This window comes from Microtus oregoni, unplaced genomic scaffold, assembly GCF_018167655.1.
Source record: "Microtus oregoni isolate MIOR12 unplaced genomic scaffold, Mior012 000032F_ref0000030, whole genome shotgun sequence".
In the NCBI taxonomy this organism is placed as follows: Eukaryota; Metazoa; Chordata; class Mammalia; order Rodentia; family Cricetidae; genus Microtus; species Microtus oregoni.
The window spans coordinates 11,887,163-11,915,053 of NW_024543091.1; the positions used below are offsets into that span (position 1 = coordinate 11,887,163).

General features: G+C 48.7%; 2 protein-coding genes across 7 annotated transcripts in view; both read right to left on the reverse strand.

Annotated features, from left to right (window-relative positions):
* Gnb5 (G protein subunit beta 5) overlaps positions 1-8,873 on the reverse strand; it is a 31,125-nt gene extending 22,252 nt beyond the window's left edge. The window contains exon 1 of the mRNA XM_041679871.1: positions 8,613-8,873. Coding sequence (XP_041535805.1) covers positions 8,613-8,724 — 112 coding nt within the window. The 5' untranslated portion in view covers positions 8,725-8,873. The remainder of the gene's footprint in view (positions 1-8,612) is intronic.
* An 8,485-nt stretch (positions 8,874-17,358) lies between these two features.
* Myo5c (myosin VC) overlaps positions 17,359-27,891 on the reverse strand; it is a 79,203-nt gene continuing 68,670 nt past the window's right edge. For all 6 annotated transcript variants that reach the window (XM_041679735.1, XM_041679732.1, XM_041679733.1 and 3 more), the window contains 6 exons: positions 27,398-27,487; positions 26,469-26,619; positions 24,990-25,272; positions 21,700-21,874; positions 21,189-21,269; positions 17,359-18,962 (listed from right to left, as the gene is read on the reverse strand). In XM_041679735.1, the coding sequence (XP_041535669.1) occupies positions 18,810-18,962; positions 21,189-21,269; positions 21,700-21,874; positions 24,990-25,272; positions 26,469-26,619; positions 27,398-27,487 (933 nt within the window). In that variant the 3' untranslated portion in view covers positions 17,359-18,809. The remainder of the gene's footprint in view (positions 18,963-21,188; positions 21,270-21,699; positions 21,875-24,989; positions 25,273-26,468; positions 26,620-27,397; positions 27,488-27,891) is intronic.

Consider the following 27,891-nt stretch of genomic DNA (forward strand, 5'->3'; position numbering starts at 1 on the left):
GTTCTGCTTGAGCCTCCTGGGACTAAGAACCCATCTTAGCCACACACAGCCATCTGCCTTCCATCTCTCCTCCTGAAGGATTGGTCCCTTATCAGCTCCTCTCGAGAGCTACTGAAGCCTGGAACAAAGGGGACCCTTGCTAAACCAGAAATGAAGGCGCAGAGACAGCAGCAGGCCACACTGGGCTTTAGGGTGATGTCTGTGTTCAGAGAATTAGACTATGTAAGGGCTCGCAATGGGCATTCTCAACTAAGGAAAGCAAAAGCAAAGACCCAAAGGTGTGACGTAATCAGGAGCAGCAAGGGGACTCATCCCAGAGAGCAGAATGATGTAATGTCTGCACCCCCATAACAGCTGTTACCCACGGACGGCAGCCTGTCGGTGCACTGTCACCGAGTGATGCAGATCTGTCTTTCTATGACTGTCCCTGGCTGCAGCATGGGATAGTGATGACACTGGGGAGGAACCTGGCCAGGGAACTCCTCTCTTAGGCAAAGCCCTCTGCAGGGACCACAGCGCTTGCTGTACCACACTCCTGTGGTCCCTCTAAGACATGCCTGCAACAGCCTAGAAGCTGAGCCAAAGGAACCTGTTCCCTGACCCGTGCCCAAGGCATCCACTACCTTCATTGCCTTCTTGCTCAGCTGGAGCCCACATAGCTTAAACTGCTGGAAAATTTGGACAAGCCTTGTCAGAACCAGAAGCCGCAGCGGAGACTCCAAGAGAGGGAGATGGGTGTGGTTTACTGGGTGTTAAATACCATGCCGAATACCTCGGTAGAGGAATAGGTTGTCCTGGCTCTTAGGAGGCTCATAGCCTGGAACTAATGGACATGCCAATACCCTGGCATCAAGCACTCTGCAGTGTGACAGTGACTAACAGGTTGTCATATGAGGTCAGGGAGCCAAAGGATGCTATACAACTACTTACTGGCAGGCTGTCACAGGTAATGTCATTAGCTCCTGAATTTTTTTTTTTTTTTTTTTGGTTTTTCGAGACAGGGTTTCTCTGTGGTTTTGGAGCCTGTCCTGGAACTAGCTCTTGTAGACCAGGCTGGTCTCGAACTCACAGAGATCCGCCTGCCTCTGCCTCCTGAGTGCTGGGATTAAAGGCGCGCGCCACCACCGCCCGGTAGCTCCTGAATTTAAAGGAGGCATGAGAACTGGGATAAGGGAAAGACAGAGAGGAACCTCCCTCCCTCCACTCCCCCCTCCTTTCCTTCCTTTCTCTCTTCCTCAGACACGTGCCGCCACACCAAGACTTTTGGTATATGTGAACAATACCCCGCGTTTATTGCATTGGGGTTGGGCGGGGGGCTTTGTACAACAGCTTGCGAACACAGTTTTAAAGTTCTGCAGGTGAGGAAGCCAAACCTCAGAGGGCCGAGGACTTTCTCTACACATACTCTGGCCCTTAAGAACAGGCATACACCTTCAACAGGGGGATCAACTTTACTCAAAATGGCTGTGAGTCTTTGGAAAATCAAGGACAATGACACTCAGGCATGGGAGACACCCTAACCATGGATTCCCATATGGGAACCAGATCAGTGGGTCACAGGTTAGTCAAGAGACAGTTTGGCCCTAACTTGACCTCTGTCTGGTTACGAGACTTCAGATCAGAATGCTGCAGCATGCAGGGACGTAGCTCCTTCAGGAACCAGGCCCTGTGCTGTGCTCCAGAGGGAGGGTGGCTGGGACCCAGGCTGGCCACACCAGCAAGGGGGAAGGCCACTGAGCCACACCTGCTCCCTTACATCTCAGGGGAGGGGGAGGCTAACGGGAGGACAGCAGTTTCTGTTCCATGGAAGCCATCAGGCTCCCCTGAGCCTCTGTGTACACCCTGAAATCAAAGTATCAGAGTCATCTAGCTGGGATCGGGGAATAATCTCTCGCTCTGGGAGACTAATCTCCCATCAGCGACACTGACTAACTGGCTGTGGGGGTGCACACCTGGAATCCTGGCATGTAGGAGGCCCAGGCAGGAGAACCAGAAGTTCAAGGTCATCCTCAGTTACCGAGCGTAGTTACAGACCAGGATGAGATACGTGAGAGCCTGTCTCTCAGCTCTCTCCCCAAAACAGCTCCTGTGGTATGTAACAGGAGGAACTATTGGAATGAATATGAAATGTGTCTCAATGCATTTAATACAATCTCAAGAGTGCTTACAGAACTATAAACATGGAAGTAATCCACAAAGTATGGCAAAGAGGAGCCTGCAGGTGGGGGCCGCAAAGCTTCACCTCCTCTGCTTTATCTAACTGCCCCCCCCCCCCGTGAGTGTGGGGACCCATTAGAAACACTTGCTTTCCCTCGAGAGCTCGCCCCAAGCTATAACCGCACAGCAGAGGAAGAGGGCAGGAAATGGAGGGCAGGCTGGCTTTCTGCACCCTCTCCAGAGGGCGGGGCAGGCAGGAGGCAGGAGGAGCCCATCTGCAGGGACAGCAGCTTTCTCTCGGCCTGGGTCCTGGGGCTGTATTTCCTCAGAACATGCTAAGCTATTGACACACTCGCTTCAGGTCTGTCTAGAGTACGATTTGCCTGGATCTCCCCGGGAGCCACAGGATCATATTGGTGCAGGCCTCCAACTACAGCGTGAGAGTAAAACCTTCCACAAAAGAACAGTCAGCTGTCCTGCCTGGTAAACCCTGTGATTAACCCAAATAGAACCTGGATTTGTGCATTGAAAAATTACATAAATTTGCCTTTGCAGTTAAGGAGCTGGGACTCTGGATAAAGTGCCCACAGCCCAGGATGCTGTGACTTGCCAGTACTTCCCACTGTCAGCCCGCCTTCTGGAACGTTCCTCGCTCTAACTCTGGGACTCTATTGTTGAGTTGTGTCTACCTTTCTCCTCTTGTCTTGACACCACCCCGAATCAATCCGTCCCACAGCACATGAGGGATGGGTCTAAAGTGAAACCTCTCCACACCCCAGAGCCCTCTCGAGAGAACATACATCCCTTTAGGCATTCTGCACTGACTAGACCAAGGTGGGCATACTGACCAGTACTTGGTCTTTACCATTTTGCTACTTTAACAAAAGCATCGTGCTGGAGAGATGGCTCAGCGGTTAAGAGCATTGCCTGCTCTTCCAAAGGTCCTGAATTCAATTCCCAGCAACCACATGGTGGCTCACAACCATCTGTAATGAGGTCTAGTGCCCTCTTCTGGCCTGCAGGCATACAAACAGACAGAATACTGTATAAATAATAAATAAATAAATGAATAAATAAATAAATAAATAAAACAAAATATTCAGTACTAGGCCGGGCGGTGATGGCGCACGCCTTTAAAAACAAACAAACAAAAAAACAAAAAGCATCTCTGCTGTCTAGAACACAGTGAGACGTGGAGAGGGGAGACCTGTACCGGAAACCTTCCCTGGCTGCCCTCCAGCAGCTCTGGTGATGCCAGCCTGTGTGTCCCCCTCTGCCCTCCTGGGACTCAGATGCGTTCACATCTCTAATGGGAGGTAGAAGAGCCCTCTTTGAATCTGGGGCCTGAGGCTGGAGAAGAGGATCCTCTTTGATCTAAGGGCTGTTGGCGGGCCGAATCCGTGGCTCCCGATGAGGCTCACATCCTTGGAAACCGTGAAGACGTCGCCTTCTGAGGCAAGGGGCCTTTGCATCTGTGAGGATGTTACTGTGATCTGGGTAGACTCAGTGTAACCCTAAGGGTCTTTTTCATGGGAGACAGCAGACTGAGCCAGAGAGGGCGGTGCCAGAAGCAGTGGTCAGAATAAAGTGGCCTCTGAGCCACGGAACAGCCTCGAGACACCAAGAACACAAACTGTAGGCTGAGGATCACAATGACCTCAGGATGTGGGGAATGGCTCTCCCAGAGCCTCTGAAGCCACTGACCCATTGAGACTTCTGAGCCCGAGCTATGAGCTATCAGACCGTGAAGTCTGTGCAGCATGGTGTGCGTAGGAAGCCAACACAAGCCATAGCTGCATAACTGTAAATTGAAGCAAGGGCCCCCTCGGTATCAGCAAATAGAGGTAAGGTGGGGGCTCCAGGGAGAAGAACCCTGCAGGAGGCTAGGGAGGTAGGAGCTCCTGGCTGCACAACTGAGGCAGGCTACTTCCTGGTCTACAAGTCATTTGGGCTACTTCGGGCACACTGGTCTGAGTGTTAAAGCTACGGGGCTGAGGACGGAGTCCGATTCAGGAGTTGCTCATTCCCTTCCAGACTTCTCATCTCTGTCTGCTACATGGACTTAAACATATTTATTTATATATCTGTTTGTTTTTGAACAAAGCTTCTTGCAGCCCAGGCTGGTCCCAAACTCATTTTGTAGCTGAGGATAACCCTGACCTTCTGATCCTTTTGCCTCGACCTCCCAAGTACTAGGATTACAGGCCTGCACGCCTGGTTTATGTGCTGCAGAGAATGGAACCTGGGGCCTTGTGCATTCTAGGCGAGTCCTTCACCAACTGAGCTGTAGCTCAGGATTGATGTTTCATTCATCTTTAAATTTCTTTTAAAACTACAGCGCTTTGTTTACTTATTGTATGTGTGTGCATGTGTCGTATCGAATGTGTGAGCATGTGTTGTATCGTATGTGTGTGCAGGTGTCGTATCATACGTGTGTGCAGGTGTATTGTATGTGTGTGCATGTGTCCTATCGTATGTGTGTGTCCTATCGTATGTGTGTCATATTATATGTGTATGCATGTGCCATATCACATGTGTGTTCTATTGTATGTGTGTGCATGTGTCACATCGCATGTGTGTGCACGTGTCATATTACATGTGTGTGCGTGTCCTATCGTATGTGTGTGTCCTATCGTATGTGTGTGCATGTGTCATATCATATGTGTGTCCTATCATATGTGTGTGCGTGTCCTATCGTATGTGTATGCGTGTGTCCTATCATGTGTGTGCGTGTGCCATATCGTATGTGTGTGCGTGTGTCCTATCGTATGTGTGTGCGTGTGCCATATCGTATGTGTGTGCGTGTGTCCTATCGTATGTGTGTCCTATTGTATGTATGTGCGTGCATGTGTCATATCATATGTGTGTCCTATCATATGTGTGTGCATGTCCTATCGTATGTGTGTGCGTGTGTCCTATCGTATGTGTGTGCGTGTGCCATATCGTATGTGTGTGCGTGTGTCCTATCGTATGTGTGTGCGTGTGTCCTATCGTATGTGTGTGCGTGTGTCCTATCGTATGTGTGTGCGTGTGTCCTATCGTATGTGTGTGCGTGTGTCCTATCGTATGTGTTTGCGTGTGTCCTATCGTATGTGTGTGCATGTGTCATATCACATGTGTGTGCATGTCCTATCGTATGTGTGTGTCCTATCATATGTATGTGTGTATGTGTGTGCGTGTGTCCTATCATATGTGTGTCCTATCATATGTGTGTGCGTGTGCCATATCGTATGTGTGTGCATGTGTCCTATCATATGTGTGTCCTATCATATGTGTGTGCGTGTGCCATATCGTATGTGTGTGCGTGTGTCCTATCGTATGTGTGTGCGTGTACCATATCGTATGTGTGTGCGTGTGTCCTATCGTATGTGTGTGCGTGTGTCCTATCGTATGTGTGTGCATGTGTCGTATGTGGACCTCAGAGGACCACTTGCAGGAGTCAGTCTTCTTCAACCACATGGTCCTATGGATACAGCTAGGGTCCTCAGATTTGGCCAAAACCTGTTCGGTCATCTCACTGGCCCCACTGGGGGGCCTTTAAAGGAAATCTTGACTTAAACAATACCTCATGGTTTGTTTTTTTTTTTTTTGTTCTGTGGGAGTGGACATGCACAATTAAAAATTTGAAAAGTAACCTAAAAAAAAAATAAAAACCAAACATGTCAGTGGTTCAGTTCACTTGGGCTTTTTCAAAGCTCACGTCCTAGGCCTGGGGAGATGGCACATGTATCAGGACCTGAGTGTAAATAAAGTTGTCATAGCGGCTCGTGCTTGCCATCCCAGTGCTGGGGAGGCAGAGACAAGAGGATCCCTGGAAGTCTCTGACCAGTCTAGCCTACTTGTCAAGGTTCAGGTAAAAGTGAGTGGACTTTTACCTGAAAAAGCAAAGCGGACAGGAACAAGGATCTGAGGCTGACCTCAGGCCTCTATACATAGATGTATACACATGCATGGACACACACAGCACCCAAGACCTCACTGTGTCCCTCCAGACCCCAAAAGCTTCCTCACTGCAACCCCACCTCCAACTCTGGCCCTGTGTATGCCTGCCTCTCCAGACAGGACCCTGGCTTCCCTCAGCACAGCAGACATATTACCCTACCTCAGCTTCGGCTCACTACAGCAAAGACACCAGCCCCGCCACACACATCCTTGCTTTACTGTCTTGTTTCAAACTCCTTCCCCACGACAGTCTGTCCTTTATCCAGGTAAGGAATCTGTTTTCAAAGGTCTTTTCTAGGAGCCACGCTGGGCCACAGTCCCTGGGCCACAGGTTCTGGGGGATTTCTGAGCGCCCCCACAGCTCATTCCCACTCCTTCACTCCCTTCTGTCCAGAGCACACATCTAGCCCAGCACTTATTTTATCTATTGAGTACCCGACTCTGAACCAACACTGCAGCATCTCTACGGACCAGTCAAGCAGAGCCTGACACACCAGGGGCTGGCAAACTGTGTGAGTGAAGGAAAGGTGTGTGTGTGTATGTGTGTGTGTGTGTGCGTGTGTAAGGAGGGGGAGAGAATGTTGGCAGAGAGGCAGGGGGCAAAGATGGAGGAAAAAGTAAAGATAAGGTGGGGGGACCCTGAGACTAGGCATGGGAAGAGGCTGACCCCAGGCAGGAGGGGTCAGGTGTGTATGGGGGTTGGGTCTATAATCTCAGGGAATGGGCTCTCTACCTTTCATTTTTTGTCGGGGAGGAATAGGGTTGGAGACCTTCACAGAATGGTAAGTGGTTGACAATTGCCAGGGTAGAGAGCAACCTGAAGACAATGAAGGGTGACTTAGCCCCTGGCCACAGAGGCCTCCTGGTGCCTCCTCTTCAGCTTCAGAGGTTCAGCAGCAGGAGGAAGTGGGGGAGGCATGGAGCCACCCAGGGCTGAGGAGGAGGCAGGAGGGCCAGACAGAATCAGGGTCTCTGAGCAAGACTTTCGGAAGTTGATCGAGATATCTGTGCTGATGGCAGGGAAGGGCTGAAAGACAGGACAGGGCTGAGGAGTCCGGGCGAGAGCCAGGGCTCCTGAGGATCCTGGAGAGACTATGGTCAGAGTGGGACACTAAGTCAGAGACAGAGAGGATGCAAGACAAGATTCCCCGGGTGGGGAGCAGGGCTGTGCTAGAGTGAGGGGCTCATGTCACAAGGGACTTCAAAAAGAACCCTCAAGCAACAGGGCTACGCAGTGTCTCCATTTCCTCAGCTGTCAAACGGAGGAGTCTGAGGCATTAAACCAAGCTTGAGACAACATCACCATCTGCAGCACACAGGCTCAGGAAAGGGAAGGATGAGATCCATGCCAGGCCCCTCATACTTACTCCCCACTTCCCCTCAACTTAGGGGTGGCAACGTGCTTAGCCTGACTCCCTTTTTCTCCAGACTCCCTGGCAGGGGCCACATGGCCTAGTTCTGGCCAATGAAGTACAAATAGAAATCTCGGGAGGAGAGGAATTCTGGGAAAACTTTTGCTTTTTCCCTAAGAAGGTAAAGAGCCTGGGGTTCACACTTCCCTTCTTCCTGCTTTGGATACTGAGACAAAGTCTGGTGCAGTGGCAGTCATCTTGGAGTCGCTGGGTAAATGCCACATACGAAGGTGTGGAAGGCCTGGGTCCCTCAAAGCTCCAAGCAGTTACACCAGACCTGATCTTGTTACCAGAAAAACAACTCACAGTTTAACTTACTACATCTGGACATATTTCAAAACCTCACAGGGGCGTGTTCCCCTTCTAACAACAGAGGACCCCTAGAAGACAAACCAGAGTTCTGTTCTTCCAGCAAGTTTCAAGGAAAATCAATGCTAAAGGCCCCATACTGAACCCCAGTTCCTTTGTCCAAATGGAACTTAAGGCTGTGACCAATTAGGAAGGTGAGGACACCGCACATTAAGTGTGTGTGTGTGTGTGTGTGTGTGTTGGAGGGGGTGATGCTGGCAAGCCTTGCTCAGCAAAGGAGGGTGAGCGGGTAAGACCACTATCCCCATTCTGAGCTCTGCGGAGGAACACCCCTCCCTGAGAAGGGGGACCCTCTTCTAACCCAGAGTCCCAGCCCTGTTATGAACCGGGATGCGGGCACGCTGGCAAGTTTATTTACACCGTGCTGGCCCTTTTATATCAACCAGGGCATCCATCAAACGCTTCTGAAGGGCCTGCTGCCAGCTGAACGGATGGTTGCAGAGAGCGTCTCGCTTCCCTCCGCCGTCAGGCTCCTTACCCCCACGGACAAGGGAGACACGGGAAACGGAGCGCGGAGAAAAGACCTAACCGGGGCGGCGGGGTGGGGGCAGAGTCCCAACGAGGAACAGTAAAGCGGTCCCGCCCCGGTACACCTGCTTGCTGCCTCTCCACCCGCCCCCTGGGAGGGGCTCAGCATCCTCCCACCCCGGGCGGTGGAACGGGTCCCACGCGGGTCCGCCAGCCCCTCGGAAGGTCTCGAGAGCTTCCCTTTCACCCCCAGTTCGCACTCACGCTCCACGTCATGCAGCTTTGCCCGCTCCTCCTCCAGCTTGCCCTTGAGGCTCTCGGCCTCGCTCTTCAGCGACGCCAGCGTCTCGTTCTCGTGCAGCCCATCGGTTGCCATCTTCGTCGGGATGCAGCCGGGAGAGAAACGCAAAGCGGGAGATTGAGAGCCGACGCGGGGGCTGGCCGAGAGGGCGGGTGCAGCAGTGGCCTCCGTGACCCCGAACGCCTCCCCGGGTCCGCCCCCTCGGCGGTGACGCAACCGCTGCGGGGACAGACTTCCCTGGCTCCGCCCTCCGCGCCCTCCCGAGAACCAGGCGGGGCTAGGCCGGGGTAGGGGGCGGGGTGGGCGTGGGTGGAGGCTGCGGGGAACTGAGGCTCGGAGAACAAGCTTTGGTCCCAACTCCGGTTTCCTCGCTCCAGGGAAACCTGGTGAAGGCGAAGAGATACAGCCCAGCACTCTGCATGCCCGGGGACTTGGAGCAGGATGCATCAGAAACCTATCCTTGTTACAACTCATTAGCCAGAAACGTTCTTTTAAAAATGAGTTCTGGCTGCCTGGGCCCTGGGATGGGGCAACAAAAGCAGGGGTGTATGGCGCACTCTGCTGGGGTCAGGGGCGTCCTTTCTTCTCGAATGAAGCCTTGTTTGTGTTTCCTTAAGTTTGGGAATTTGGTGGCAGCGTGCAGACTGCGTTTGCCCCTCTCCACCTACACTTCTCTGCGCCTAGGTTCCTTGGTGACTCTTTTGATGCCCACAGGAGTTTCTCCGAAAGGAATTTTAGACACCCCCCCGCCCCCCCCCCCCCCCAGATTCGAAACAGGCACAAAAGGCAGTGATCCCTCGGGTATCAAACGTCCAGAAAGAGGGGAAGGTAGGATTTGGACCCAGCGGTTTGATTCGCCAACAGGCTCTGGGCTTAGGCCTTCTTCCTTTTCCTCTGTGACCTTTAGGTTGGGAAGGAAGATCAAGTTTGAGAATTCTGGACGGAACAGTGCCAAAGCAGTCTTCGGTGTTGTCCGTCCTCCAGTCTGGGGCCTTCTCATCCTGAGAAGGAATCTATATTAATTTTATAATTTATATTAATGATATTGCTATCTTTTAGGCAAGATTCTGGAAGCCTCCATTTTCTTATCTGGAAAACCTGTTTCCTAGCATCTATATCCCAGGTTTTTTTTGAGCATTAGATACTCTGGAGGAAACTCTAGGCGACTTCCAATATGTGACTAACAACCCCCTTCTCCTTTTCCTTCAGTACAGGGTTATCCACCGTCCATATTTATTCTCCCTGTCTCTGTGTCACTCTATCTCTTTCTCTGTCTCTCTCTGTAGCCCTGGCTGTCCTGGAACTCCCTTTGTAGAGTAGGCTGGCCCAGACGTATTGCTGTACCTCCTTCTGCCTCTCGAGTGCTGGGATCGAACATGTGTACTGCCAGCAGTAGTTTATCAGAGTTTAACAGAACACAGGCATACAGAAATAGCTCAGTTAAAGCTAGCTTTTTAAATGGGTGTATAAAACAGGCCACATAAGTGTACATGTATAGAGAATGAGGGGCCGGGGTGATGCCTCAGTGGTTAAGAACACTTGATGTTTTGCCAAAGGATCCAGATTCGATTCCCAACACCCATATGGCAGCTTACAACTGTCTGTAATGCCAGTTCTAAGGAAGCCAATGCCCTATTCTGTCTCACTCACCTCAATTATGCCCCGTGGTGCATAGACATACATGCAGGCAAATCTCCAATACACATAAAATAAACACACCTCTTTAAATTAAAAATTTATAGATTTGTTTATTTTATGTAGATGAGTGGTTTGTCTACGTGTATGTCTGTAACCCACGCGTGTGCAGCAGTCACCCCTGTTGGATCCAGAGATGGTGAATTACCACATGTTACCAGGAGAGGGCTCTGGTGAGCCACAGCTTTGCCTATAGCCTAGTGGATCTTCCCAGACAGGGACTGATTCCTAGGGCTGAGGACATTTTTGCTGGTAATCTGAAGCCTGGGAATAGACACCTTTGGCAAGAACAAGATTCGATGCGCTTTGGAAAAAGAAGTCAGGATTTCTGTTCAGTTTTTCCCCGGGCCAGCATGCCTGAGCTCAGGAGCACTGGAGTTTAGTTTTGCTCTCTGTTTAGGCTGGGCAAGATCAGCCAAGCTGTCCAAACAGTTAAGACAGGGAGCTTAGATAGGTCCCCCGGGATTGTTTATCTACCAGAATTTCTTCTAGCTTACTGGCTTGCTAGACAGACTAGGAGGAGACAGAAGCAAAAACCATCAGCACCAGGAAGAACAGCTTGTTAGGAGTGTGTTGGAGACCTAGCCAGAACCTCATATGACCCTCGCAGAGCCCTAGGGTACAAATCTGTTAGCATTCCTATTTCAAAGGTGGGAAAATAGGCCTCTGGAGGTGGGTGACAACTGGTGTCCCCACTACCTCAGATAGCAAGCAAGCCAGGACCCTAGGCAAACATCAGAGCTACACCAGGCTTCCAGGAGCTTGGGGACACAGCCTTTGAACCTACTCTAGGTAATTCGACTATCACACATGGGCTTGCATTAGAACAAAATGGACCAGCAATGGCACTCACAATCTCGGCACACGTGGAACAGTAGCTGAGCTGCTGAGATTTCTTGAACACAGGCCTTAGGGCCCTTTGCTTGAAGCATTTGTCACAGGAGCCGAACACGTTAACCAGGAAGGTCTGATCGCACATCTTGCCGGAGACGAGGCTGAAGGACAGAAAGAAATGAGCAGGGTGTGGGAATGTAGCAAGTGCTTCTGGGGACCCAAGCCTCTTCCTCAAGCCGCCTCGGTCTGCACCTCCGGGCAGAGCTCACAGTGAGTGCCGGCCTCTGGTTTACCACAACATGCAGCTCATTTGATCAAGCAGAAAGTCAGACAGCCGTGCACACTGCTCACAGGTTGTTTGGGCAGCTTGCTCACACCTTACAACTGACCTTTGGAGCACAGTGAAAACATTGTGGTGCATAATACGGTTAATTTCTTAACATTATCTTTTCGCTTTTCATTTCTTACACATTTTTGTTGGTGTGTATGTGCACACACTCTCATGTGCCATGGCACAAAAGATGAAGGTCAGAGGACAACTCGAAGGAGTCAGGAAGTAGATTTCAGGTCGTTAGGATTGATGGCAGACACCCCTGCTCGCTGAACAATCTTGCCAACTCTTTCTTATTTTTACTATAAGGTTTCTTGGAGCCCAGGTTGGCCTTGAACTTGCCAAGTATCATAGTATCAGAGGATAACCTTGAACTTCTTAATCCTCTTTCCTCTGACTCCGGAATGTTGGGGTTACAGGTATGCACCATTACCCCTGGTTTATGAGGTGCTAAGCATGTAACCCAGGGCTTCGTGAGTGCTAGGCAGGCACCCTCCCCGGTGAGCATCTTCAGCCTGGAGAGCCATTTGAAATTTCCACAAATGTTCCTCCCCTTGGTGTAAGATTTTGGACTAAAGGCAAGAGTCAGAAAATGGGCCTGAGCCAGAGGGAGGCCATATGTGTGGTGTTGGCTTCCTTCAAAGTGGGCATTTATATTTGTTAAATGTGGCAGCCAAACACTCAGGGACCCAACCTGTGACTGCATGAACAGCCTGGCTTGGAACTGGGAGGATGGAGGCTTTGGGAAACAGATCCACCAGGGGGCCTACGGACCTGGGTTCCGGGCTGCCCAGGTTCTGGTCTCTTCTGGAGGCCAGTCAGTAGACATGACTCCCTTGACATTTTGTTCACTGATATATCAAATAAACATCTTTAAACCAACCTTTGTAGGGTTGGCACAGGACTCAGAAGAGACAGTACATGAAGGAACTCGGCTCAAGGCAGGAAGTTGTGAGACTTTCAAGACCATTCTGACCTGAGGGTGGCAGCACTGGCAGGAGCAGAGACATCCTTGGAAGGGAAGAGAAGAGCCAGAGGGGGCTGTGGCCAGACATGGAGACTAACTGAGATGCCAGGGTGGCCTTGGACAGAGAATAGGGATGAGGAGGAACTGGGCTGGAAGGGGAGATGGCTAGGGTCAGGCCTCCATTTCCTTTGGGAGGTTGTGGAGATGGAGGACTGGGAGGTCACAGGGAAGGGTCACAGCTCAGTCCTGCAGATCGATAGCTGTACCAAAGAGAGCCCCACCTTCAGAGTCAAAGAAATTAACCATGAGTGTATTATGGGAACACTGGACTGAACATGCCAACAAAGGGGAGTTTGAGAGAGCTGTGTTTTGGGTGGCGGTGACACTGGAGATATTTGGGAGGGAGAGTGCCATACAGAGTCACCACAGGGTCAGAGAGGGAAACCACGAACTGTGGAGTTGGGCAAAAGTATGGCAAACACAACCTGAAAGTGGGGCGACAAGGGGGTAGAAGGCAAACCCTTAGGGACAGAGACCACAAGGGACAAGATACTGACAGCTACAAGCGGGCTTAGCTGACATCGCCCACTGCCTCTTCCCAGGAAGGCAGACATCCTGTGGTAGTCAAGCGAACAGAGTGGTTTCAGTCAGAGAGAGAGGCTGAGCCTGAATTGTAGCGTGGCTCACCAAAGTCAAGCACCGAGGTTTGTCACAAAGGGTGAGTCATAGAAAGCAGAAGGGGCCTGGGATGATGGCTCTGCCACTGAGTGCTTCCTGTGTGAGCATGAAGATTTCACTCTCATCCCCAGAATCCAAACAAGAGCCAGTGTGGTATACACACGCTTGTGACCTCAGAGCCAGTGTGGTGGTATACACATGCTTGTGACCTCAGAGCCAATGTGGTAACACATGCTTGTGACTCAGAGCCAGTGTGGTGGTATACACATGCTTGTGACTCAGAGCCAATGTGGTAACACATGCTTGTGACCTCAGAGCCAGTGTGCTAACACACGCTTGTGACCTCAGAGCTGGGGAGGCAGAGACAGACAGATCTCTGGTGCTCACTGTCCAGCCAGCCTAGTCGAAGGCCGGAGAGAGATCCTATTTCAAAAACAGATAGATGGTTTCTGAGGAAGGATGCCTAAGGATGTCCACATATATGCATATATACATGTACCCATGAACACACATGCACACCCATGAACACACACACACACACACACACACACACACACACACACACGAGTGCTTGGGGCTTGGAGAATGTCTCCTACTTCCCAGCCCTGCAGGGGCTCCTGCCGGTCTCAAGGTCAAGCTGAGACGTCAGGTAATAGCATTAGGAAACAAAGTCACTTAAGAACATCATCCTGGGATTTGCTCACCCAGAAGTAGGTCGGGGAGAGAACTACCATGGGAAGATGACCCAGAGGAAGAGATTATGTTCTAAGGGGAAGTGACTCTCAAGGACTGAAGGCTGAGAGCATCTCTAGGGACAAAAGTCATATAGGAATAGGTGGGAGTGGGGAGTGGTTCTGGGATTACTTAGTCTAAATCCAAGTCAGAGGCATTGTTTATAATGTTCATTATAAATAATTGGGAACAGAAGGACATGAAAAGAACCACATCTCCATCCTGTAATGGCAGGTCCTGGGCCCGTTCACACTTCCCATTCTCTTGCAGGGTCTTCCTAAGCATAAGCAGTTTAAACAATCGGGGTGTGCAAGAGCTGGCAAAATGACTTAACAGGTGGGTGGAGGCGCCAGGCTTGACAGCCTGAGTTTGATTCCCAGAACCCACTAGGTAGAAGGAGAGAACTGACTCCCAAAAGTCGTCCTGTCCTCCACATGTGTGGCATGCTCATGTCTACACATGCGCACACAAAATAAAAAGTAAATATCAGAAACAAATTGGGAGGGTAGGCTGGGGGTGTAACTCCATTGGTAGAGTGCTTGCCTGGTGTGTGCAAGACCCAGAGTTCAATCCCCAGCACTACCAAAAAAAAAAAAAAGCAGAACAAAAAGTCCTCTGCATTGAAAACATATATGCATGTTTGAAGTAGCATTATTTTTAGGTAAATAATGCAAAGAATTCAAATGTCCACCAAGGGAAGAAGAGGCATAGAAAACATGGTATGGCCAGGCTGTGGTGGCACACGCCTTTAATCCCAGCACTTGGGAGGCAGAGGCAGGCGGATCTCTGTGAGTTTGAGACCAGCCTTGTCTATAAGAGCTAGTTCCAGGACAGGCTCTAAAGCTACAGAGAAACCCTGTCTCGAACCCCCCCCCCCCCTAAAAAAAAAAAAAGAAAAGAAAAGAAAATACAGTATGTTCCAGAGACAGTCATTGGCAGTAATAAAGGAGACCCTGGAAACATCTCGGTGTGAAAGGAGCTAGACAAGAAGTCCACAGGGACCATTGCATGAGAGTCTAAGACACACAGACCGTCAGAAGTCCATCTGTGGGTGATGGAAGCGGTGGTGAAGTGAGAAAGCCTTTGATAGCTCAGAGACTGTGGGATTGGGGGAATCGGGTTGCTTGGAGTTAAATTACAGTGAAGACAGCATGCACATCCTTGCACACACATGAAAAGACAGGCAAGCCTTTTTAAAACGTGCAAGGTATTTGTAGAGGTACTGCTCGAATCAGGCTAGTCAGGAGGGCTCAGAAAGGTGTCATACAGAGTCGTTAAAGACACAGACTAAAGCCACAATGTAGCACTACTCGTTACACATGAGAAGTCCTAAAATTTACTATATTTAGTGTGTGTAGAGGTCAAAGGACAACTTTAGGTAGTCAGTTTCCTCCTTTTACCATGTGGGTCCTGAATATCAAACCCTGGTTCTCAGGTTTGGTTTGCTTGTGTCTTTACCTGCTGAGCCATCTTGCTGATTGGGTTAGAATACCTAAAATCCAAAAAATTGATACACTGGGGCTGGAAAGAAGACTCGGTAGTTAAGAGTGCTTGCTGCTCTTCCAGAGGACTTAAGTCCTGTTCTCAACACCCATATAGGGAACCAATGCTGCAACTCCTGCCCCAGGGGATCTAACGTCCTCTTCTGGTCTCTGCAGGCAACTGCACTATTTCCCCACCATTGGGCAGATGCCTAATTAAAAATAAATCTAAAACAAAACCCCTGATATACAAAGTGTGGGCAAGGATGTAGGAACTTGCTTTCGTTGCCAGCGAGGGCAATACAACTACTTTAGAGAACTGGCTGGTGGGACCTCTTGATGGTAAACAAACGTGTGTGTGTGTGTGTGTGTGTGTCTGTGTGTCTGTGTGTTTGTGCATGCGTGTGCATGTGAGACCCAGCAATTCTACTCCTGGGTATATATTCAACAGAAATGCGTACTTATTTCCTAAGAAAAAGTAAGACTGTCATAACAGCTTTGCTCACAAATAGCCCCAAGCTGAAGAATCCGATGTTCGCCAGGAGCGGACTGGATTCAAGCAACAGAATATAATAAACGGGGGCTAAGGCAGGAGCAGGTGTATCTCATAGACCTGTGTGGTGCCCTATCTGTTCCATCAACTGCACTCGACGGCTTTGGTTGTTACACTACTGCAGCTGGACCAATTTTGAAAACCAATTAGATTATTTTAAAGTTGCTTAATTTGTTACTGATGCCAACACTAATCTGCCTTTTAAAATCTCTTTATGATTTTGAAATAAAGTCATGAAGGTTGTAAAAAACTTAGAATAGACATATACAGAGTAACCGGAACACAAACCCTCCTGACTGGGCACCCTCCACAGAGAAATTCCTGTGACCTTGGAGTCCAGACATTGCTGTGTAATACAAAACCCAAGTCCCCCAAGGTGAATGAGTACGTACCTTACAGAGCAAGGATCGCCTGGGACGGTTGGCAGAAAGTGGGGAGGTTACTGAGGCACTGTGAAGGTTTGAGCTACTGGTCACCTAATCTCTTTATCCGACATTGCAGCTCAGGGACTGCTCCTCCCCATCTGCATACTCAGGTTCACTATGGGCCACTCACTAGCATAAACTCACACTCATGGGCCACTTACTAGCATACACTCACACTCATGGGCCACTCACTAGCATACACTCACCTGGAGAACCCTCTGCCACTCCACCTGTTTTGGATCCCTCTTAACTCCGCTAAATTCCTTCCTGGGCCCATTTCTCTGCTCCCTGCAGGAGACAGAATTGAATTCATTTGATCTTGTGTATCTACCTCTGCTCCATGGAGTAAGCCTGACAGCTCCTACCTTTTGTGTTGAGATCATCTTTGAGCACTGGCCTTCTTTCCTGCCTTCACAGTGATCAAGGCCATGGGGTAAACACGTCCTCTTTCTCCTCTGTGCAAAAACTTACCAACATCCCCAAGTCTTGTCCTCAAACAAGCTCTCCAAACTGACTTCTACACTCAAACCCTTGCCATCTCCACGGGACCTTGCCAATTCAGTTGTCTCCCAGCACCCTGGCATACAGATAAAATGTAGAATGAGATGGGGTCTAGTCCTCCAGGAACTCGTAGATCAGCAGAAAGCGTGGCCAAGGTTTCTGGTGTAGAACCCAGGTAATGCTAGAGTGGACAGAAAGCCCGAGGCTGAGAGCAAGAACGTGAGCTTGACTCCTCATGGGGCAGAGAGGGACAGGAGTGGGCACTAAGGTCATGCGAGAGGAGCAGAAACCCAGCAACTCCATCCTGCTTCCCCTCATTTGATAGCTAGGGAATCCCAGACACAGCCAGCACTCATGACATATCCCGCCCTGTGTTTACTGACGTCAGGTGGCACACTGTGACTTGTAGGATCCTAATATCTTCCTGTTTAAAGGAAGGACACAGAACTGTGCAGTAAGAAGATATGTAATTCACAGTGGTGGAAATAACTGCATGAGATTTGCTTGATAATTTACTTTATTAAAGCATTATCAAGTTCTATTTTCATTGTCCGGGTACCGCACATCAGTAGGATGGCACACGTTTGTCGGTGGCTCTGCTTCATAATCACCCAGAGATGACCATGCATTCTGTGGTGTCGCAGTCGCTGCCCGAGACCATCAGACGAAAGGGCGGTCAGGTGGCTTGGGGTGCATAGAAGCGTTGGGTCTTGGCTATGGGCCAGGGGTGCCCATCAAAGGGCTGCATTCTGAAGGGAAGGGAAATAGTTTGGGGGAAAGAGTAGCTGGTTCAAACGAAACAATGGAAAATTAGATTTCTCAAATTAGCCTGCCCAAATCTTCAGCTTCTTTCATGAAGATATTTAAAAAGCATATTAGAAAACCGATTAGTTAAAGAAAAGAACCCACAAGTTGCATGTGTATGCTTGTGTGTGAATGAATGTGTGTTTAGGTGTGTGTGCGGTACCGGGGTCAAACCCAGGGCCAACTGCTCTATCACAGAGCTCTGACCCCACAACTAAATCTAGTTTTAAAAGAAGTAATTGTATTTAAAAAAAATTAAATGAGATTATAAAAATTATGTTGGCAGGACGGTGAGCATACAGCTACTGACACAGGCCTTTCATCCCAGCACTTGGGAAGCAGAGGCAGTGGATCTCAGTGAGTTCAAGGCCAGCCTGGTCTACAGAGCGAGTTCCTGGACAGCCAGGGATGGTATACAGAAAAACCCTGTCTTGAAACCACAACCCTCAATGTTGGTTGGTACATTTTTAAAAAAATTCTTTAGAAAAGATCATTAATGGTATAAAAGTAAGCCTTGCTAGTAAATTTGTTTTAAATAGATATATACATGAAATGCTCTTCTTTTCTTCTGAGATGGGTTCTTAGTTTGTAGCCCAGGCTGACACTGAACTCGAGGTTATCCTCCTGTCTCATCCTCCTGAGTGCCAGGATTATAGGTGTGTGCTACCATGCCCATCTCTCAGACCGAATGCTCTCTTAAACATTAGATCGTCAAAAGTGAAGAGTTTTCTAATCCAGGGGTGTCTTTAGTAAGAAGAGCTAACGAGCCCTTCCTGCCAGTAGCGATGGGGCAAGAAGACTTTGTTCCAGTGGCCAAGGGTGATTCTTTCCTGGAAGGTGTAGGCATGGAACTCGCCTGTGGCTTCAAACATATCTCTTGACTTCATGGGAACCTTAGAAACCTGGGGAGCCCCCAGATTTCACTCCTGTATATGCAGGTGGGGGTAGGTCCCCGCCACAAAGTGGAGTAAACAAAGGCATTGGGAACAAAACTGAGTCTTCAGAAGTTGTAGCAATAGCCACCGAGATCAGAAGCAAGAGCCTTTCCCAGCCCAGTCGACTGCATGACATCTCCAAAGACAGGTGAGGTGTGGGCTTTCCTCCTTAAACTGCAGTCCATTTCCGGGCTCCAGGGGACCTGTGTCCATCTCTTCTCCTGCTACAGTCTCCGGAGAAAGCCGAGCTTGAAACTGCTGGGGATCTGGGTCATCTCCAGGGCGTGCGGAGAAGCCGTGAAAGGAAACGTGACTTGAAAAAGATACTTGGTGTCCAGCATCAGTTGGGAAGAGTCACCCCGGTTATTCAGAAGAGCCTGAGGTCAGAACCAAGGGGAGGGAGTCAGAATGAGTGTATTCTGGTTCACCACTACTCGGAGGTCAAGAGCCCGGGAAATTCAATAGCTCTGCCTCCTCGAGAGAGCTCAAGCCATCAGAAGAGAAGGCAACCCCGGGTGGTTGAGTGCACCGCTCCAGGGAGACAAGCCTATTAGGGTCTCCTGTCCAGCCAGCTTCCAGGAAGTCTCTCATTGTTACACTCTAAAAGCCATTCCTCACAGGACAGGCTGACTGGAACTATTCTTAGTCTTTTTTAAAATTTACACTTATTTGCATGTGTGTGTGTGTGTGTGTGTGTGTCTTGATTAGAGAACAACTTGGGAAAGGAAGTCTGTTCTCTCCTACCATAAAGGTTTGGGATCAAGCACCTTGGCAGCAAGCACCTTTGCGTGCTGAGCCATTTGCCTGGTCCATTTTATTCTTCTGTATTTATGTACATACCAAGGTTTAATTCTAAGCTCAGACGTCACTGGATCTCAAGTTTTACATTTTTTTAAAATTCATTTACATCTTTACTATTTGAAAAGTTCTTTGGTGTCAGGATTGCTTTCTACTCTTTAAATTTTTAAAATTTCTAGGAGCAGTGGCCCATGCCTTTAGCCAGAGGCGGGTGGGTCTCTGTGAGTTCGAGGGCAGCTTGGTCTACAGAGTGAGACAGCCAGGGCTACACAGAGAAACCCTGACTTGAGGCAAACAAATAAATGCATTTTTAAAAATTAAAAGTTGATATGAGTATATATGTGTCTATGTGTGTATGCCCCATGTGTGCAGTACCCACAGAGGCCAAAAGGGGGCATCAGATTCCCTGGAACTGGAGTTCCAGGCAATTATGAGCCTCATGACATGGGTGCTGGGAACTGAACTTGTGTCCTTTGTAAGAGCAGCAAGTGCTTGTGACTGCTGATCCAGCACTCTAGCCTTCTGCTACACTCTTGATAACCATGAGGACTCCAAAGGGCTTGTATATGTGGGTATAACTAGTGATGTTTACCACAGTAGCAATTAAAATAGCATTTAATATTAATAAGTCCATTAAATTGAACATAGCAGTTTTGTTGAAACACAGTTAAAATTTCAGAATAAAAAACAAAACAAAACAAAACAACCCACAGTGAGAAGCGGGAAGTTTGCTGTTCTGTGGTCTTGAGCTGGTGTGAGACGAGTGTGTAACACCTGCTTCTGTATTCAGTGAGCTGGTGTGAGCTGGTGAGATGCCTGCTTCTGTATTCAGTGAGCTGGTGTGAGACGAGTGTGTAACACCTGCTTCTGTATTCAGTGAGCTGGTGTGAGCTGGTGAGATGCCTGCTTCTGTATTCAGTGAGCTGGTGTGAGACGAGTGTGTAACACCTGCTTCTGTATTCAGTGAGCTGGTGTGAGCTGGTGAGATGCCTGCTTCTGTATTCAGTGAGCTGGTGTGAGCTGGTGAGATGCCTGCTTCTGTATTCAGTGAGCTGGTGTGAGCTGGTGAGATGCCTGCTTCTGTATTCAGTGAGCTGGTGTGAGCTGGTGTGATGCCTGCTTCCGTATTCAGTGAGCTGGTGTGATGCCTGCTTCTGTATTCAGTGACCACGTAGGTCTGGATGAAGTATGAAGAAACTCTGCCTCCTATAGGCACAGCTCCGAAAAAAGCAAGGGTTTTGCAGACTCCTGAAAGGGTTTACAGGATCCTCAAGATCCCCCCAGTTCACCAGGGGAAACTTTGGGGATGGTCATAGAAAAATGGGTCCGCAGGTCTGTTTCCACCGGGCTCTGCTCATTGGCACTACTTCTCAAAACAAGCTGATAGGTGAGTGGCGCCAGGGCTAAAGGTACTTGCTGCCAAGCCTGACAACCTGAGTTCAACCCCAGGAACCCACAGACGGATGAAGATAATGGACGCCTTTAATTTGTCCTCTCATCTCTATTCACACATCGTGGGATGCATGCACACACGCTGTGGCATATTTGTACACACACACACACACACACACACACACACACAATGATCTTTTCGTTAAGAGGCGCTAACGGTCACAGCACCGGGGTCCTGGTTTATGTTTCCATTCCCTTCTCATCAGGATGGGAATGAGTAAAAAGCCACCAGCTGAGGTTCCACGTGCTTGACAACCACGTTTTAATACTGGACCACATCATTTTACTCGAATATCAGTGTCTTACAGAGTGTAACAGGGTCAGGTTAACCTGGGCGCCCATAAGAAGCTCACCTGCACTTTGCGAACAAAGGATGGAGCGACTCTTTTCTCGAAGTCATCTATAGGTGTGTATGAATTAAGGATCTTTATGATCTGTGAACATGACAGAACATGGAATCAGACCGAGGAAAAGAGCAAACAGTTCTGGACAGTTAGGAACCCTCAAGAGGCACAGGCGGTTCTTGTAGACTATAATTTGTCTCTGGAGCCATGTGCTGTCTATTCCAAGAGAATAGGAAACAACACAAGCAGAATAGAGAGTGCACAGAGACCAACCACAGTCAGATGGCAGCGAGGGACTCTCCCCTTCCAGGCTCCCAGCTCCCACTCGAACTAGTGCACAAGGAAAGAGCAAACACACATTTATGCCGTGAGGCCTGCAATCACTACCCACCAAATAGTTAGCAGGTAAAAGAGGAGAAGTGACTTAGGGTCAGGTGCTACACAGCCAGCTATGGTGGGAAATGCCTCAGAATCTCTCCTTCGAGGTCCAGAGAGAAGCCGGAGTAGCCCACCCACTCACCTGCACAGCGGACAGGCAGGTGCAGCACTCTGAGATCTCCTTGGCATCGCTGTCTGTGGTCTTCTTGACCTGGAGCAGCCAGGCTGCCTGAGAGAGGGGCTCCAGCGTCTCCTTGGCTGAACTGTTCTGCAAGTTCTTATCTTTAAGCCATTCTTCTAAGTAGCTGATGTTGCACCTGGAGAAAGCCAGCAGACACTTGAGGACAGAGGGTTAAATCCCTCAGCATGTCCTAGAGGCTGCCAAGCTCACTGTATGCATGCTCAGCAGCCAAGTCCAGCGGTCTCACTTATAACAGGAGGGGATGCACTGGGAGATGGCTTTCCAGATCGCCACCATCATCTGTATGACAGCCATGACATAATGTGACAATGTCGAGAGCCCTGTGTGGTGGGAAGATGCTGAACACACCGCTTGGCATGGTGACGTTGACTCCATTCAGAGTTAAATATTTAGGTTGTTAAAAATATAAGTATGTACACTTTGGTGCCCAGAGCAACCACTACAAAACAATTAATAAATTACAAAGATACCAGAATATTCTAAGGACACCAAAAAGGCAGAAAAAGGAAATGAGAGGAACAAAACCCAGGAGGGGCAGGAAGAAAAGAATACGGCAGGGGCCAGAGAGATGGCCCAAGGAGTCTGCTCTTGCAGAGGACCCCATGCATGGTGGGAGTTCCCAGAATATTGGGAGGCTCACAACAATCTGTAACTCCAACTCTGGGGACATCATTGCCTCTGATCTCTGTGGGCACTACACTTTCATATATGTACCTCAACACAGACACACACACATACATGTAATTTAAAAAAAAACAATAAAAATAAATTGTAAGGAAGAAAATAACACGGCAGATAGAACTAAATATATCATGAATTACATTAAATTAAGGTAGTCTAAATTTCTCAATTAAGGAGCACACAGGGTCAGACTGGATTAAAAAAGAAAACATGACCAGGGCTGGAGAAACAGCTCAGCAGTTAAGAGTGATCACCACTTCTACAGAAAAATCCATGTTTGGTTTCCAGCATCCACACCATGATGGAGGAAGGTCATTGGTTAAATAAAAAGAAACTGCTTGGCCCTCATTGGTTAGAAGATAGGTGGGAGGAGTAAACAGAACAGAACGCTGGGAGGAAGAGGAAGTGAGCTCAGATTCCACAGCTCTCCTCTTGGGAGCAGATGCCTCAGGAGAGATGCCATGCTCCGCTCTCCCGGGCAGACGCACGCGATGAAGCAGGCTGCCAGGTTAGACATGCTGAATCTTTCCCGGTAAGACCGGTGCTCACAGATTATTAGAGATGGGTTGATCGGGATGTGAGAATTAGCCTGTAAGGGCTAGAGCTAAAGGGCCAAGCAGTGTTTAAACGAATACAGTTTGTGTGTTGTTATTTCGGAGCATAAGCTAGCCATGTGGGCAGCCGGGGTGCTGGGGACGCAGCCCCGCCGCTCCTATTACTACAACACCAGGCAGCTCACAATTGCCTGTAACTCCAGCTCTAGAGCAGCCGTTCTCGACTGTTCTAACGCTACGACATTTAATGCAGTTCCTCATGTTGCGGTGACCCCAACATAAAGGTACTTTGTAACTGTGATTTTTCTATGGTCATGAATCATAATGTAAATATCTGATATGCAGGATATCTGATATGTGACTCAAAGGGTCGAGACCCACATGTTGAGAAACACTACTCTAGAGGAATCTGATGCCCTCTTCTGGCTTCTGTGAGTACTGCACTCACAGGTACATACGCTTACCCCATAGATATAATTTAAAAACCAAGTCTTACAAACACCAAAACATTTGCGTGTGCTAACTACAAGAAACCTCAAATATGATATAGGCATGTTAAAAGAAATGGATAGAAAAAGATATTCTATGAAAATACTAATCAAATAAATAATATAAATCATTTTAAAGAAGACTTCAAAGAAAAGAAAATTACTGGGAAAGGATAACCAGGACGTTACATAATGACAAGAGGACCACTTCACCCGGATCTCTAGTGCTGTAAGCCATTCCCTTAGTCCCCAGGAATCATCATTCAAATTCCTGTTCCTAGGCATTTAACCAACAAAGCCTGATCTATGACCGCAATGGAATTAAACTAAAGCAACTGAAAGGCGACCAGCAAGTGTAGAGTCACAGGTGTGCACAAGGTTTATGCGGTGCTGGAAAGGAACCTGGGGCTTTGTATATGCTAGGCCACCACTCAACCAGCTCAGCCACATTCCCAGCCCCTCTGCCTTGTCTTTCGGTAGAAGCTTGTTCAGGCTCACAGCCATCTACCTATGTGAAACATGGTAAGAGCTTTTCCCCTTTCTCAACGAAGAGTAAAATATCTACAAAGGCCGGTCCCTTTGAGTACCCCTTTGTATCTAAAAATTACAATATGGCACCATGGGATTGTGTCCATGTGGTTTATGGGAAATCCAACTCCAACTTTCATGAGTGCTAAGAAGACATGATGGATTCTTTGCAGGACACAGCACCCACCTGTGGTCACCTCCCCAGTCCCTCACAGCACACAGGTGTCAATCACCTCAACACACATACATATCTTAAACATCTCTCCTGCGCTGTGTGTTTCCTAATCACAGGCTCCATGGCGCCTCAATTTAAGGTAGGATCTATGATCCTTAAAACTGTGTTCTGTCTTCAAGACAAACTCCAAATGCTTTCAGTGCATTTGGGACACTCCTGGTCCAGATCTGACCCGCCTCTCCATGGCAGTCCTACAGGGTTCTGCCAAACAGATGGCTGCTGCTTACTCCAGGCAGATCCGGATACAGACCACGCCTTTGCTTTAGTTTGAATCTTCTTCAAACATCTCCCGTTTGAATGTTCCTCTTTCTCAACCTCGTCACTCAACACTCTTCTCTCTTGTTTCCTCAGTGAATCTATTTGTCCTCCGTCTCATTTATCCCTGAGCATCCCCTTACCACCTGCTTGTGAGCCTCTCAACATGGCGCCAGGCTCTCTACCTGACTGGGGTAGTCACCGAGCAGGTGACTGGTGGAATAACCTTGGAAAATCAGAATCTACAACACAAGTGCCATTCTCACAGGCCAGAGCATCAAGCTGGTGGTAGAGTATGAGAGGGTTGGTGTGGAGCCACCAGCAAGCCAACCAACACTCAGGAGGCTCAGGGGCCTTGCACATGTCCAGGGGACAGCAGTGAGGGTCCAGCACCAATGAACTGGCCTTTGGGAGCATTCCTTCCAGCTGGCCTCTCCAGGAGGTTGTACCTGATTTGCATCCTTCGGGAGGTGCGGCATGGGACTTTACCTGATCTGCATCCCTTTCCTGCAGGAGCACATGTCCTTCCTCAGGAGGAGGCTGTTGAGGGTCACCGCCCCGATCAGGTAGAATAGCTGCTTCACCACCTGCCTCACGAGCTCGGGGTCCAGGCCATTCTGACACATGGTGGTGTAGAAGTAGCTCAGCTGCTGCAGGACGGATGTCATGGTGTAGGCGTCTGTGTCATCGATACTGGAGGAGCGCTTCCGGAAACCGGTGGGCTTCAGACCGGAAATGCCCTGCAAGCTCTCATACTCCAGCATTCCTGGCACTGCGGGAAGGGTGGAAGGCTCTTTACATAGGGATCACGTGAGGGTGCACATCCTCAACCTCATTGTCTGTTATTTATAGTCAATGGCTATGGTTGTGATAGAGCACAGTGGTTAATTTTGGCTGTCAGCTCGATGAGATTTAGGAGACAAACTCCTGGGCCTGTCTGTGAGGGATTTTCTAGAATTAGGTAAATGGAGGTGAGAAAACCCATCCTAAGAGTAGTCAGTGGCATCATACTCTGGGATCCTGAACCAAAATAAAAGGGAGAAAGTCACCTGAGGCCCTGTTATCATCTCTCTTTATTTCCTCACTGTAGATGCAATACAGCCAGTTGTCTCATGGTCCAGCCAAGGACCACCTTTGCCTTGGTGGACTGTGTTCTCTTAAACTGTGTGCCAAAATAAACTTGTCCTTATGTTGCTTTTGGCATAGAAATAAACAAACAAACCAAAAAGTACTAATATTAAAAAAAACTGAGTATATTGGGATACCATAGTAAGCCGGGGCATGAGCCGTGTCTTACAGAATGGCAGGAGCATCTCTTGAAGGCTTGAAACAGTGGTCCCCACAGGAAAAGATCAGTAAGTAGCTCAGAGCCTGGAACCACCAAAGCCTGAAGTATTTACATTTTAGAAAGCTGAGTAAAGCACATACAAATGTGAGTGGGACCCGAGGACCTCAGAACCTAAAGCAGCACATCAAATAAATAGTGTAAGTTCTCCACAGGGTTCCCCTCAGGAAAAGGGATCCTTACCCAAAGAAAATGGGCAACTGTGTGCTACTATACACGGAGTCACTTTAAACAAGCTAAGAATTAAAAGGTAGACACATGGTGATTACATTTCTTAGTTTTCCAAGCTATGTTACTCATAATCATATACACCACACACAGAATTTCTATTTTAAAGAGTCTCTTGGGCTGGGATTGTAGCTCACTTGATACAATGTTTGCCTAATATGCATGAAGTCTTGGTTTTATTCTCAGTACTAAGCAAAACCAGGCACGGTGGCACATACCTGTAATCCCAGCACTCAGGAGATACAGGCAGAAGAATTATGAATTCAAGACCTGCCTTAACTTTCATTACATATCAAGCTCAAGACCAGCCTGGGTTATGGGAGACTCTGTCCCAAAGCAAACAAAGAGCTTCTATATTGCTGTAAGTACCTCTTGGCCATTCATTCTCTTCTTACCTATTATGGGCTGGATGTTGTTCTCCATCACGATGATGAACTGATAATAAATCCGAATAGCCACATCACTCAGAATCTGTCTGTATTCTGTAAGATCAAAATTGTTCAAGCAGTTCTTATTCTGCTGTGGGCTGTTATACTTCATGAATTCCTGCAAGCAATTTGAGCATAAACATGAGAGCATTGTAGACACTGACGGAAACGGAAATACTGCCCCTCCTAAGGATGCTATAGTCAACACTTAGGGTAGCTTTTACAGCTTGAAGCTGAAGGTCTGCTTTTAAATGAGTTCTTCAAGTTTATTTTATATGACAAAAAAAATAGCAATTTACTGTATAATCTCAGTCAGTGGCAGCTGTCATCACGGCACTGCCCCTGAAGCGGAGAGCTACAGAGAAAGACACTCGGTGTCCTGCTCTGGCCTCTGCATGTGGAGAACAACAGCCCAAATGCCACTTTGTGTTCTAGTTCAGTGAAAAATGCCCAGTGAAGCTTGAAGAACACCTTCATGACATCACTTCCTGGAAGCAGAGTTGGGGTGCAGAGGTCATCGACTTAGGGATCATAGGAGAATGATCAGAGTCCTCTAGAGAGAACAGTTAGCAAAATAAATCAGAGGTTCTATTCTGGGTCATCATGCTGAAATCCACAGCAAGGCCCCATCAGGAGGAAACACCACCATCACACCCTCTATTGACTGGAAAACCGAGGAAAGCAATGCTTCACACTGAAGCCAAGGTCTGAACTCTCCGGAGTGCACCCATGCACATACAGGTGATACACGAACTAGCCTCCTGGGTGAAGAGGAGGCCGGCAAGCTAGCTGGCACAGAGGCTGAGTGGAGTAGGGAGTTCCCAATGCAGGCCTCCCTGAGCCAGATTGTGAGGTGGTCCCGGGAGGCCATCAGCAGGACCGACGCGCGTCCTTACCTCCTCCCCACTGTACTGCTTCAGGCAGTTGAGGAAGTGGCACGTGTTGGATAGCCAGAAGGACAGCATCTCCAGATCCTCCAGATGCTCCTTAGACAAGAGAAGACAATGAAGGCACGGAGGCACACACCTTTAACCCCAGCACTCGGGAGGCTGAGGCTTGTAGATCTCCAAGAATGAGGTCAGTCTGGGCTACATAGTAGAGCCCTGTCTCAAAAAAAAAAAATTCAAAAACAAACATTAAAAACAAGCTTAGCTGTAACCTCCCATCATCTGTGTGCCACACACATGTGGGTCCCTACCCATAGACCGGACAACCGTTCTGATGAGCACAGCTAGGGGGGGACATCTAGCAGGATGAACAGAGCCACCCTTCAGCCCAGATGAATCATGGCAGTAAGGCTAGGAGCACAGGAACGCACTCCATCTTCTTCAACACACTGCACGGGAGTGGGGGAGGGGCACCTTACAAAGTCACTGACCTAATGAACAGC